The sequence below is a fragment of the Nesoenas mayeri genome (genome assembly GCF_963082525.1).
Source record: "Nesoenas mayeri genome assembly, chromosome: Z".
Classification (NCBI taxonomy): domain Eukaryota; kingdom Metazoa; phylum Chordata; class Aves; order Columbiformes; family Columbidae; genus Nesoenas; species Nesoenas mayeri.
Window position 1 is genome coordinate 20921650 of NC_137542.1, and position 13461 is coordinate 20935110.

General features: G+C 39.8%; 1 protein-coding gene across 1 annotated transcript in view; it reads right to left on the reverse strand.

Moving 5' to 3' along the window:
- Positions 1 to 989: 989 nt before the first annotated feature.
- The window catches only part of LOC308051857 (lysine-specific demethylase 4C-like), a gene marked incomplete at its 5' end in the record, with an annotated part of 37046 nt that continues 24574 nt past the window's right edge, over positions 990 to 13461 (reverse strand). Inside the window, 4 exons of the mRNA XM_080362502.1 lie at positions 990 to 1253; positions 9006 to 9082; positions 10026 to 10242; positions 11103 to 11284. Coding sequence (XP_080218628.1) covers positions 1197 to 1253; positions 9006 to 9082; positions 10026 to 10242; positions 11103 to 11284 — 533 coding nt within the window. The 3' untranslated portion in view covers positions 990 to 1196. The remainder of the gene's footprint in view (positions 1254 to 9005; positions 9083 to 10025; positions 10243 to 11102; positions 11285 to 13461) is intronic.

Below are 13461 nucleotides of genomic sequence, written 5' to 3' on the forward strand. Positions count from 1 at the left end.
CTAAAGCCTTCATATTAACTGCATTTTGCTGGAAAACCAGACACATGTTTTGGTAAACCTAGCAATGGAATGCAAACTTAGTGATAAGCACAGATGGACATCTCACGAGAGGGGCAATGAGAAACAAGTGACCAAGAAACTGACCAACTGTGTATAACATTCCATTCACGTGAATACTTCATATAAAAGTGGGAGATCACGAAGATCTCGTCCCTCTTCCCTTTCCCTTTTCTCTTTTCCTCATGGCCGACATTAGGAGAGGACCTTGCTAGTCGTCCCTGCGAACTGAAGCCTAGTGAGAGACTGAATGCAGCTCTGGTTGGCGGCAGAGTCCAATCCAGGACTTTGGGGGGCCGGCTCTGCAGTTGCTGAGACTTTCAAGGATAGTTTTGTATATTTTGTATTATTTTCTCTATTCTTATTAGTAGCATTAGTAAAACATCTTTAATTTTTTCCAACTCTCTTCTCTCTGTCCTTCTTTCCCTCCCGATCGCCTCTCCTGAGTGGAAGAGGGGAGAGGGAGGGGCAAAAAGGGGAAGTCGGGGGGAGAGGAGGTTAACAATACATCTGCCAGGGTTTTATTGTCACCCTGCAATTTAAACCCTCCACATACAGACAAATTCAGTAGCACTCTTCTTTTTCATCAGTAAACATCACCAAACAGGACCTACCACCTAGTATAATATAAAGTATCATTTAACAGAACTAAAACCAATATTTAATTGCATAAGCAGAGGAATGAGAAGGAACTCTCCCTCTTAAGAAGTGAATTGTGAACTTTGAAGCAATGTTTGTACCAGTGTTTCATAACTTCCATTTTATTTTCCACTGCACAAAACATTTATTTCTCCTTGTTTTCCAATCAGCCTTCCTTTCAGGATTTAAGGCCCTACCCAGAAGGGAATTCCTCAGACAGGTCTTCCTCAGTTACATCTCCTTCTCCTGGGAATCAATGTAAGTGGAAGGAAAACAATTCAGACATTCAGGAAACTGGAGTTTCAAATAATAGGTATTTTATGATAATTAAATCTTCTCCTTTTGTGCACTTTTCTGATGCAAGAACTGAATTTTTCAAGGCATGTGGATATATAGTTCCCACAATGACTCAAATCACAGTTTCACATCTTCTGCAACAGCTGCAGCTTTTAAGAGTGCTTATCCTGAATGAGAATTCGGATGAATACAATTTTTTCATTTCATGCAGAAACTTGAAGTCTGAACCATGTTAGTTGGAATGTAAAATACACTATTTCCTACAGTAAAAAAAAAAAAAAAAAAAAAGTTGTGCAAATAAGTAATTATCTTTAATTATGTCTCCCTCTCCAGAGGGACTTATGGTACCACATAGCAATTTAAAATACAATTAAAATACCATACGTATAACAACACATACAGAAAAAAATTAAACAAATAAAAAACCTGATTCATAAAAGAAGCATAGGCATATAATTCAAAGGTAGCATAAAACTTTCAGCTGCAGGTTGGCACAACTAACATAAATTGCATATTTTTAGAAGGGAAAGGAGTATTCTGGGCAGCAGTGTATTCAATTAAGCTGTCTTTTTTATAGATGTACAGAAGATTGGTTAAAAGAGAACCACATTTATCTTAACTATAATGCTACGATTACATAAAAGTATTTTACTATTTTGAAGTGAAAGCTGTTAGGATAAGCTAAGGTTATTGCCCAAACTCCAAAGAGACAGTAACATTATCCTAAAATGACAAATAGGACCCAAATAAGTATCAGCAATTCTTAATCATGCTGCTGTCAGCAATGAGGTTCCATACAAGCACAAATACAGTAATAAATGTAAGTTGTATATTAAACCGATAATTTTTTATCCAAAGAGAACTACACTCATATTACTTTGCAACCAATAACACTATTCAAACGCAAAATAGAACCATAGAAAAAGAATCCCCAGTGTCTATTTTGTCCTTCTAGCTCAAGGCACAATCAAGTCTTCTTCAACTATTCCTGGAAAATGTTTCTCTAACATGTTTTTAGAAATCATAAATTATAAGACTCTACAACTTCTCTACAGATCCTACCCCAGTAGTTCACTATTTCTAGAAATAAAAAATTGCAAAATTTCCTGGTTTTAACATAAACTTACGCTGATGCAGTTTAAAGTTGCTACGAGTCATCTTGTCCCTAAAATGAGAAAATGGCAATTGATTGTGTTCCTCTTTGATATACACACATAATTTTACATGAGAGAATGCTATTTATTTCCTTTCTGACTTTCACTGGCTGGCTGTACTAAGTTAATTCTTTCAGTCCTCCCTTATGAATGATTGAGATCTATCAGGAATGATTAAAAGAATTTTGGGTTTTGTTTTTTGCAATTTCAATTGCACCTCTTTTTTTCTCGATCCCATTCAGACTCATGTTTTTTTTGCACCACCTGTTAGAAACAGTTCTTCAGTTGGGCTCTCATCGGAGCTGAAGAGAACAGAAAGACTGTTCCGTGTGGTTTTCAGGCTTTACTTCCAGTGCAAGGATTAAACATCCTGGTATAACGTTTCACGCTCTATAGAACTGATGACATAGGTTCAGTTTGCAACCAGAATGGTCACAACTGCAGTCGGCAGCAGGAGCTACTGCTTAGGCAGGTACTTCCATCTTATATGGAAGCCAAATTACTATAGGGAACTTCAGCCTACAAAATGCCTAACACCCTTGGTACTTACAGAAAATGCATCAGGAATGATTCTTATTAATCCTTTCACTTCATTGAAATATTGAAATAACTGAAGAAAACAATATTTTGAATAATGCCTGAAACACACTTCACAGTATTCTGGAAGTTTCTACCTTGAAATATACTCTCCCATCTCCCACAAGCTCATCTTAAATGATCTAAATCAGACCAGTCTAGACTTCCACATTTGTTCCATAAGGACATTAAAAGTGTTCAGCGAATGATGCACAGAACTTTATCATTCTTAGTGATGTCAAGAGTCTGATGAGAATGATGACTGTGGCCTGAGGTACTGTGGGTTGAAAGTAAATCCATATTTCCATGTGTTTGGCAACTATTGATTTATATCATATCTCTTCTGTCCCTTGAATTTAAAATTTTGGATTTAAAACACTAGCAAAACCCTGTGGAAGTTAGGATGCATGAAATCCTTTGCTTATTCTGTATTCCCATGAGCTGTTACAGCAAAAAGCTGGGTTGTTCATAAATACATGTACCTTTGTCACTCTCTAGGTGCTCAGAAATTGATAGATTCATCATTTGTTTAGTTCTCTTGGGATCCAAGGTAGGTTGACTGCTGCATAATTCCTTGAGTCACCCATTTCCTCCCTTTTTAAAAAGCAACATGAAATTTTCCATGCCGCTTGCACCTCATATAAGCTTCAAAAACTCTCAGAGATAATCACTAATAGTTGTGAGATTGCTTCAGCATCTGAAAAGTTTTGAAAGACCCTACTATTAATAAAAGTGAACCGGGTATCGTTAATGTATGATTAAACAACAGAGCATTATTCAGATCCTTCAAAATGATATTTAACTCAGGTAGCAGATGCCTACTATCTATCACTCCTACATCCTTCTGCCGACAATGAACAGTTCACACTGACATGTGAACAACTTGTAATAACAACACACACAAGATAGCAGACTATGGAGGACAAGTTTTAAGTAAACTTAATATTGGTGAGGTCTATTCAATCTTCAACATTTCATTAAAACTTGCCAACTGAATGACAACTTATGATATTAAAAATGTGAATTTTACTCCATAACCATATCTCAATTAAGAGGTCTCTTGGGGCATAAGTTCATTTCAGTCAGGTCACCAAATCAGCTATAGAAAGATGAAGCTGTCAGTACTGACAATTTAGCTGTACAGTAATCAATACATTAAAAAACCACAGCAATTCAGTTAGATATATAATAGCCAAAGTTTACATTAAATAAATTGTCCAAGCGGGCAACACATACTGTCCAGCCTTTGCACAGTGAAAATGGTGCTCCATTTCATTCCTACCATCTTCTTGTCACCTACCACATAAAATTCCATAAATCCACTGAGTCTTCAAACAGAACTACAGGAGAGAGTCCAGCAGAGGACTACAAAGAAGATCAGGGGACTGGAGCAGCTGAGAGACTTGCATCTGTTTAGCCCAGTGAAGGCAAGGCTAAGAGGGGACCTTATTTATACTTATATAAATATATCTACTCTATATATATGTCTACTATATAAATATATATGCTATATATAACTATGCATAGTTATATATAGTTATACACTTATATCTTAAGGGCATGTATCAAGAGGATGAGGTCAGACTCTTTCCAGTGATGCTCAATGACAGGATAAAGGGCAAGGGCCACAAACTGAAACACGTAAGTTCATAGAATCATAGAATAGTTGGGTTGGAAGGAACCTTCAAAGGTCTCATCTAGTCAAATCCTCTGCAATGAGCAGGGACATCTTCAACCAGATCAGGTTGCTCAGAGCCCCGTCCAGCCTGGCCTCAGAAGTCTTCAGGGATGGGGCATCTACCACTCCTCTGGGCAACCTGTGCCAGTGTTTTATACCCTCATTGTAAAAAATTTCCTCCTGATGTCTAACCTGAATCTCCCCTCTTTTAGTTTAAAACCATTACTCTTTGTCCTGTTGTAACATGCCCTTCTAAAAAGTCTGTCCCCTTCTTATAGGGGGACAGACTTCTTATAGTACTTATAAGTACTTATAAGTATTGAGAGGTTGCAATAAGTTCTCCCTGGAGCCTTCTCCAGGCTAAACAACCCCAAATCTCTCAGCCTATCCTCACAGCAGAGCTGTTCCAGCCCTCTGATCATTTTTGTGGCCTCCTCTGGACCTGCTCCAAGAGGTTCACGTCTTTCCTGTACTGAGGGCTCCAGAGTGGGATGCAGGACTCCAGGTGGGGTCTCACCAGAGTGGAGTAGGAGGGTGGAATCACATTCATCAACCTCCTGGCCACACTTCTTTTGCTGCAGCCCAGAACATGATTTGCCTTCTGGGCTGCAAGTGCACACTGCTGTCAAATCTTTCATCCACCAGTACCCCCAGGTCCTTCTTAGCAGGGCTGCTTTCAATCCCTTCATCCCCCAGCCTGTAATGACACTGGGGGTTGACCTGACTCATGTGCAGGACCTCGCACTTGCTCTTGTTGAACCTCATGAGGTTCACATGGGCCTGCACCTTGAACTCTTCCAGGCCCCTGTGGATGGCATCCTGTCCCTCAGGTGTGTTAACTGCACCACTCCGCTTGGTGTCATCCACAGCTTGCTGAGGGTACACTTGATCCAAATGTCTACATCACTGACAAAGATGTTAAGCAGTACTGATCCCAACATGGACCCCTGAGGGACACCACTTGTCCATGACCTTTTGAGCATGATGGCAGTCGGCTTAGCAATAACAACTGCCAGCTCCCTTGGCACTCATGGGTACATCCCATTGAGGCTCATGGATTTGTGTGTGTCTAGTTTGCCTGAACGATCTCTAATGTGATCTCCCCTGACTAAGGGAAAGTCTTCCTTTCTTCAGACTTTCCCTCTTACCTCCAAGGCCTGGGACTCCTGAGGGCCGGCCTTAGCAGTAAAGACTGATGTAGACTGAATGCACCCACGGATTAACTTATCTATACTACTCTGCTTAGCCAATACGAACTATACTACTTCTCACCTTAAAACCTGAACTCACTGTCACCCCTGCCAAGGGGAGGTTTAACCAACAAGAACTGCTAATTTCTATATCTGAGTACATATGATGGTTGGTGAGTTTTGGGAATTTTTTTATACTAGTGAGAGTAGTGTTGGTGTTAGAATGATTATTAGTGTGAGGAGAATGGAGGTGTTAGGGAGTAGAGCGGGTTCCATTACTTTTACTTGGATTTGCACCAAAATGAATGGCTCCTAAGACCAGCGGATTGCTATTATCCTTTAAAAGCAAGGGCGCTGAGGTTTTAGATTCAGGTATTATGAATGCTCACACAACCAAATCCTACAACTCCTACGACTGACAGCCACCTGATGACTCCTAGCTAATCTCAAAAACATAGCGCTCCCCCCACCAACAAACCTAATAGCAGAATTAAATATTACAATTTCACTGTTCAACTTATCTATCCCTACAATCATTTTAAATGGAGTTGCAACCCTATTAACCACTTCATACACTCTATACGACTCATAACCCAATCAGGGACATTACCAACCCACATCACACCTACTTAAACACAAGAGCATTTTCTGATAGCCCTCCACATCATCCTGCACGCCCTGCCTGAGCAAAGTGCCGCACTGCCACCTCCGTGTTTGCTCACTGTGCTCCTCGTCACCTGTGTTCCCCAGAACCATTTGAATCTCCTGCACAACCCTCATCAGCCTCTCTTGCAGTAGCTGTCGCTTCCTGGCACAAATGCCACAGCAGAATCTTCCTCAGGTGTCCCCGGCTCCAGGAACACTGATGTCTGTCACGATCCCGTGCTCAGCCACGGGAACCAGCTGCTACCACCGCTGTGCGGCTCGCTGACTATGAACATCAGGAGAAGCTTTGAGGCTGACAGTGCACTGGAACAGTGAGGTTCCATAAGACAGGCTGTGGATTCTGCTTCTCTGGAGATATTAAAAAAACACCTGGATGCAATCCTGTGCCACCTGCTCTGCATGAACCTGCAAGAGGGTTGGACTAGATGATCTCCATATGTCCCTTACAACTCCAACCATTCTGTGACTCTCTCCAGTTCCTAGAGTGTGTTTTTGAAAAAAAACAGTACTAAAAGCACTTCACATAAAGTTTCCATTTAGCTATTTTCTGTATGTTTTTTATATCTCTTCCACTGCTTCATCTCATCTCCTCAAATAATTTGGCCAAAAAGAACTTTTCCTAAAGATAAGATCTTTCTTATTTTCAGAAACGTATATGCATCACAGCAGAATAAAACTAAATCTATTCAGTAAAATGTGCATAATTCTTCTCAAATTCATGTCCTTGTGTGCAAATTTTTGCCCCAGAAGTTTGTAAAACAAAAATCCCAGTCAGATAAAGCTTTAATCTTTTCCCCAACATTTTCCTCTTTCTACCATTTTACTCAGTTTCCCCTTTATTGTCCCATACTAAACATAAATGAGTCACACTAGTCATTATCTCAATGGTTTTGTTCTTTTCTTTCACCTACCACTGCACTATCTGAATGCCTTCTTCACTTCAAGAACATTTGTAAAATAACCTTAAAAGCCCAGGACAATTTTAGAATCCTTTCTACAACACAGTGTTAACAAATTACAAAAAAATTTATGTTTTACTATTTTTCAGAACCTTTGATTTTAAAATATGCACTGTAGTCAAAAGGGAAAAACTCTCCCCAAATTTTCCCTCAAATGTGTTACTGTCACAATGCAGTTAACATCAGACTCCAAGGCAAAGTTCTAAATTTTTCGGGTTTTTTAATAAAAAATCTGATTCAGTCCTATTGCTGTCACACACAGAATTTAATGAATGACAACTCAGAATTCCCATACTTGCACATTGTAGCATATATCCCCTGAAAAGAAATTAACAAAGTTTCTTCATATAGCAGCAAGGCTTTCTAACAGTGTTTGTTTAACTGATAATTAGATTCTGAGTTAAAAGCTACCTGTCATTTGCTAGAGCAGGCTTATGCTTTTCTCCTGACTTCAGAACAGTAGTCACAAAAGTTGTTCAAGACATCCTGAAACTCATCCAGTCTGCTAAGGAAACTATAATGAAGTTTTCTGGTTATCAATGAAATATGAAAATTGAATTCTACCTAGTAAGAATGCCTTTCCTACTAAAATGAAAGCACGTTACAGAGATAGAAATTGATTCAATAAATAATTTAATAGCTATAAACTGAGAGAATATAGGACTAAACATTAGAGATGGACCATATTTTTGTAATGAGCAATCACTTCTTTCCTTTTGTTTTCCCCAGCTTAGGTAATATGAAGATTAAAAATACCAATTCCTCCTTTGTTTCCTTAACTTTCAGCATTCATGAAAGATCCTTAAAATGTTGACAGTGTAAAAAAAAAAACACACAACAAAAAACCACATATATATACATATATATATTTACTGTTACTTTCAGTTTGCTGATGCTATGACCATGAACTTCTTACAGGTGGCTCTCATAAAAAATATTTTATTTTCCAGTAGCTTGAATTCTCATTGCTTTTTCAACATATCTAAAAATTTTATGATGTCATTTAAGGATTCACATTTTTAAGGCACTCAAATTATGTGGCGGTAATTCAACAACAGAATGAAAAGAAGCCATGCTGCCATCAAAACTGTTTACTGTTTATCACATTTCCTCAAGCTTTTTTAATGAAAACAAGTATTAGATCAGTGAGCAGGGCAACTGATAGATTGGTAAAATGTAAAATTTTAAACTGTTTGTTTTGATTTGGTTTTTTTAATGACTATACGTTTAGGGTTTGTATGAACTATTAATTTCTTGTCTATTTATTCCTTGCTGTATAGAACTATTTTATACCTTATTTTAAACAAAACAGGCATTTAGGATCTTCACAAGTGAAACCTTCTGCTTACACAGCACAGTAAACCTGCTGCAAAAGAACGATTTACTTCTTGACTGTAATTTATTATTCTCTTCCCTTTTTTTATTCTCCAGCTGCCCACACATACACTCCAAAGTCTAAAATATTTAGAGGAAATCTTGTTTTTCCTCCTTCTTACCTGCATTTAAATTTTCAGTTGTTTCTTTGAACAATGTTCTATTCACAACTATATTCTGTTAGATGATCCTCTTGAGTGTATAAACCTAACCCAAATTTGTCTATCAAAATATTATACTACTACATTTTACATTGAAATCTAATTGTATTTTACAAATAGTTTTTCCCCAACAAGTATGTTCAGAAAAAAATACACAGGCCACATTTCACATGCAATCATGCTTGTGCTGTTTCTTTTTTTTTCTTTCCTTAATCCCTAAGGGGTTAGATAACTAAGCAACACGTGAAACTTACGGCTGTCCAGGCTTCCTTACTGCACCGAGAGCACAACCATTCGTTATGGATTTCATGAGAAGGAACACCATAGCAACCTAGAATAAAAAAGCTGAATTGATTAATATATTCTGCCTTTCTGTCTATGATGTCATACAATTCAGCTGTGTATAAACACTAGTAATAAACATCTCCTGTGACCAAGCAGACTTCTCCAAACTAGGCCTACTGCTAATCCCATAGTCCATGGAATATATAAACTAGACACAAAGACACTCTTCCTAAAGCTAAAAAAAAAACAAAGAAAACCTAACTCACAAAAAACCACTAGCAAACAAACAGAAAACAAAGACATGCAAAAAAACCCAACAACAACCACCCCAATACCCAAACCCCAGGGAATTTCTTATTTTCTGTCTTCAACAGCAAATGACCAATTCTCTCTGCAGTATAAAATGCCTAATTTGAATTAATAAGCTGACATTTACTCTACGCAATTATACCGCACTTCCATGTACGAATTTCACATGGAGTTCTTAGAGTTAACTATTCAAGTCCTACTTGTCTGTAGAAGATACAGGAGAAAAAAAACTTGCATTCATCAGTCACTCTTGACATAAAAAAGAATGCATGGTAAAGGAAATTACTGCATACCTAAAGTTAATAGTAATATTCACAATCTTTCCAGAAAGATTTCATCCTGAGTATTTAATAAGAACATAGTAACATCACACAGTGGTTTAAAATACCACAAGTAAAAGAGGAATTTAACAGCCTGAAACTGAAACAAGAATCACAATTTCCTGATTATTGGAAGTTTACAGAGAAGTTAATTCTTCACTATTTTCAAAGCAATTAATTAATTAGAAACAGAAAAAGTAACATAGTTGTAAATAAATTTAGCCAGAAATGGAAGGATTACATAAAGAAATGTTCTTCAAGTACTTCATAAGACATACTAGAAGCCTAGTCAACTATTATTTATCAATACAACAAAGTTTGAAATTACATTTCTACCAACTGAACAATTAGTTTATTTACTTGCATGAACCCGTACACAGCACTTTGCACAGGAAATCAGAAGACTTGTTCCATCTTCTTCGATAAAGGCATTTGATGGATAGTTTTCCGTGTTTTCTTCACTATAAATAAAACACATCTCTGGAATAAGAGGTTTAGTCTTTTCATTTTCAGTCATCAATGTTTCTGCTGAGTTTGCTTCCCCAAAAGTAGGACTTTCTTCATCATTATTGCCTGGCTGGAAAATAAACAAAATTTATATTTAAGTAACAGAAAGGAGAGTCTGTCTTACTCTTCCTTTTGACACTGATCAAACGACTTCTCCCCTCCCAGCTCTTGTACTAACAACGTAACAGTTTTATGAGAAAATTAACTGCTTCTAGCTATCTATCACAGTCATTCTATAGCTCCCGTTCTGTTCAAATAACTGTGAAATCTAGAACAGCACTCAGCCTGCAAACTAGTGTTGTTGCAGCCGTGTTCACCAACGCTTGTGCCTCTGTCTCCCTTTGAGCCCTTTAACTGGGTCCAGTGAAGTACAAGTTTTCTTCCTCGTTCCCATGCTGTAGGGATTCCAGTTTAGCAGCTTCAGAATTAGTACCACTGTACTACAGCAGTATTTTTAGCTGACTTTTCACATAGGAATTCCACAAGCCCGTATCAAACAGTACTCTACTGTTTGTATGGGAATATTAGTCCCAAGAACACTGTGAAAACACTTAGTTCTTCAACATTGCAGGAAAGAGACATAGAAGAGGCTCTGATAAAAACCATTTGAAAATGCACATATAAAGATATAGCTAAATAATACAAACCTATGTGGATTTGCCACCTCCAAAAGTGTAACTTAAAGTGCAAGCACACATACAGTCAACATCAATCCTGGACAAACCCTAGTAGAAGTCCTACACTGTCTGCAACCAAGAATAAATGCAGGTGAAGAGAGTATCAGTTTGAATTTCAACAATAGCAAGTTTGTTTACTTCTCACACAAATCAATTTCATAAGCTTATCTTATTTCTAGTTTGCTGGAAATGAAGTAGCTGTGCAACTATTTCACACTTCACCTGGAGATGGAGCTATTCCAGTCTCGCTTACCTTGTAGTACGGCATGAGGAGAGTGCAAACGGCACAGTGAGGTTCCTTTTCTGCACAAGCTGCATTGTACTCTTTTTCAGCATTGAAATTGTGTACTCGTGTCTGCCAAAGGTAGACCAGAGGCCTGGCCCATGTCTCTGTCTCTTGAACTTCCTCTTCAATTAAGGTAGCCTCAGGCAGTTCTTAAAGAAATTAAAAGAAAAAAAAAGTGTTTACACTGCAACTAGGACAACCAACAATTTTGTCATGTGTGCTAACAATAATGACAAAACAATGCTACAAGAATTCTGTGTGTGAATACAAAGGCAGAAGACTCAAAGAATTATGCAACACGGCAAGCACACAAAAAAGTGGTTTGACACCGGTGTCACAAGCTGACTGCTCCACATAGAGCAGGTCACTAGGTCTAGTGCTTACAGTTCGTATTCATATCCACAACACTATATCTGAGTCTCTCCCACTCCTTAATTACAGAATCAGAGAATCACTTGGGTTGGAAAAGACCTCAGAGATCATCGAGTCCAACCCTTGGTCCAACTCTAGTCTGTTTACTAGATCATGGCACTAAGTGCCATGTCCAACCTCACTTTAAAAACCTCTAGGGACGGCGAGTCCACCACCTCCCTGGGCAGGCCGTTCCAATGCCTGACCACTCTCTCTGTAAAGAATTTCTTTCTAATATCCAGCCTAAATTTCCCCTGGCAGAGTTTAAGCCCATGCCCCCTTGTCCTATTGCTGACGGCCTAGGAGAAGAGACCAATCCCCACCTGGCTATAACTTCCCTTCAGATAGTTATAGAGAGTGATGAGGTCACCTCTGAGCCTCCTCTTCTCCAGACTAAACAAGCCCAGCTCCCTCAGCCTCTCCCCATAGGTCTTGTGCTCAAGTCCCTTCACCAGTCTTGTTGCTCTTCTCTGGACCCGCTCCAGCACTTCAATGTCTTTCCTGAACTGAGGGGCCCAGAACTGAACACAGTACTCCAGGTGTGGCCTCACCGATGCAGAGTACAGGGGAAGGATCACTGCCTTTGTCCTGCTGACCACGCTATTTTTGATACAGGACAGGATACCATTGGCCTTCTTGGCCACCTGGGCACACTGTTGGCTCATGTTGAGCTTCCTGTCAATTAGTACCCCCAGGTCCCTTTCTGTCTGACTGCTCTCCAGCCACTCTGTGCCCAGCCTGTAGCGCTGCAGGGGGTTGTTGTGACCGAAGTGCAGCACCCGGCACTTGGCCTTATTGAACTTCATCCCATTGGAATCAGCCCATTTTTCCAGTCTATCCAGATCCTTCTGCAGAGCCCTCCTGCCTTCCAGCAGGTTGACACTCCCTCCCAACTTGGCGTCATCAGCAAATTTGCTGATGATGGTCTCAATCCCCTCATGTAAATCGTCAATAAAGATGTTAAACAGGACTGGACCCAACACTGACCCCTGGGGAACACCACTAGTGACTGGCCGCCAGCTGGATGCAGCCCCATTCACCAGCACTCTCTGGGCCCAGCCCTCCAGCCAGTTCTTAACCCAGCGTAGAGTGTACTTGTCCAAGCCACGGGCTACCAGCTTTTGTGGGAGTATATTATGGGAGACAGTGTCAAAGGCTTTGCTGAAGTCCAGATAGACCACATCCACGGCTCTCCCCTCATCCACCAGGTGAGTCACCTGATCATAAAAGGAGATCAGGTTGGTCAGACAGGACCTGCCCCTCCTAAACCCATGCTGGCTGGGTCTGATCCCTTGTCCATCCTGAAGGTGCTGTGTGATTCCCTTCAGGATGATCTGCTCCATAACCCTGCCAGGCACTGAGGTCAGGCTGACAAGCCTGTAGTTGCCAGGGTCAGCTTTGCAGCCCTTTTTGTGGACTGGGGTAACATTGGCCAATTTCCAATCATATGGGACCTCCCCAGTGAGCCAGGACTGTTGGAAGATGATGGAGAGCGGCTTGGCAAGTTCTTCTGCCAGCTCCCTCATCACCCTAGGATGAATCCCATCTGGTTCCATAGACTTGTGAGGATCCAGATGGCTCAGTAAGTCACCAACTATTTCCTCCTGGAATACAAGGGGTCTATTCGGCTTGCTATCTCTGTCAGCCACCTCCAGAGGCCAGTTGTCCTGAGGGCCACCTGTCTTTCTGGTGAAAACTGAGGCAAAGTAGGTATTAAGTACCTCAGCTTTCTCCTCATCTTTGTTAACTATATTTCCCTCAAATTCCAGCAGAGAATGGAGGTTTTCCTTGCCCCTTCTTTTGTTATTAACATATTTAAAGAAGGACTTTTTATTATCCCTGACAGCATTGGCCAAATTAACCTCAAATTGCACTTTTGTTTCCCTGATTTTTTTTCTGCATGATCTAGCTATTT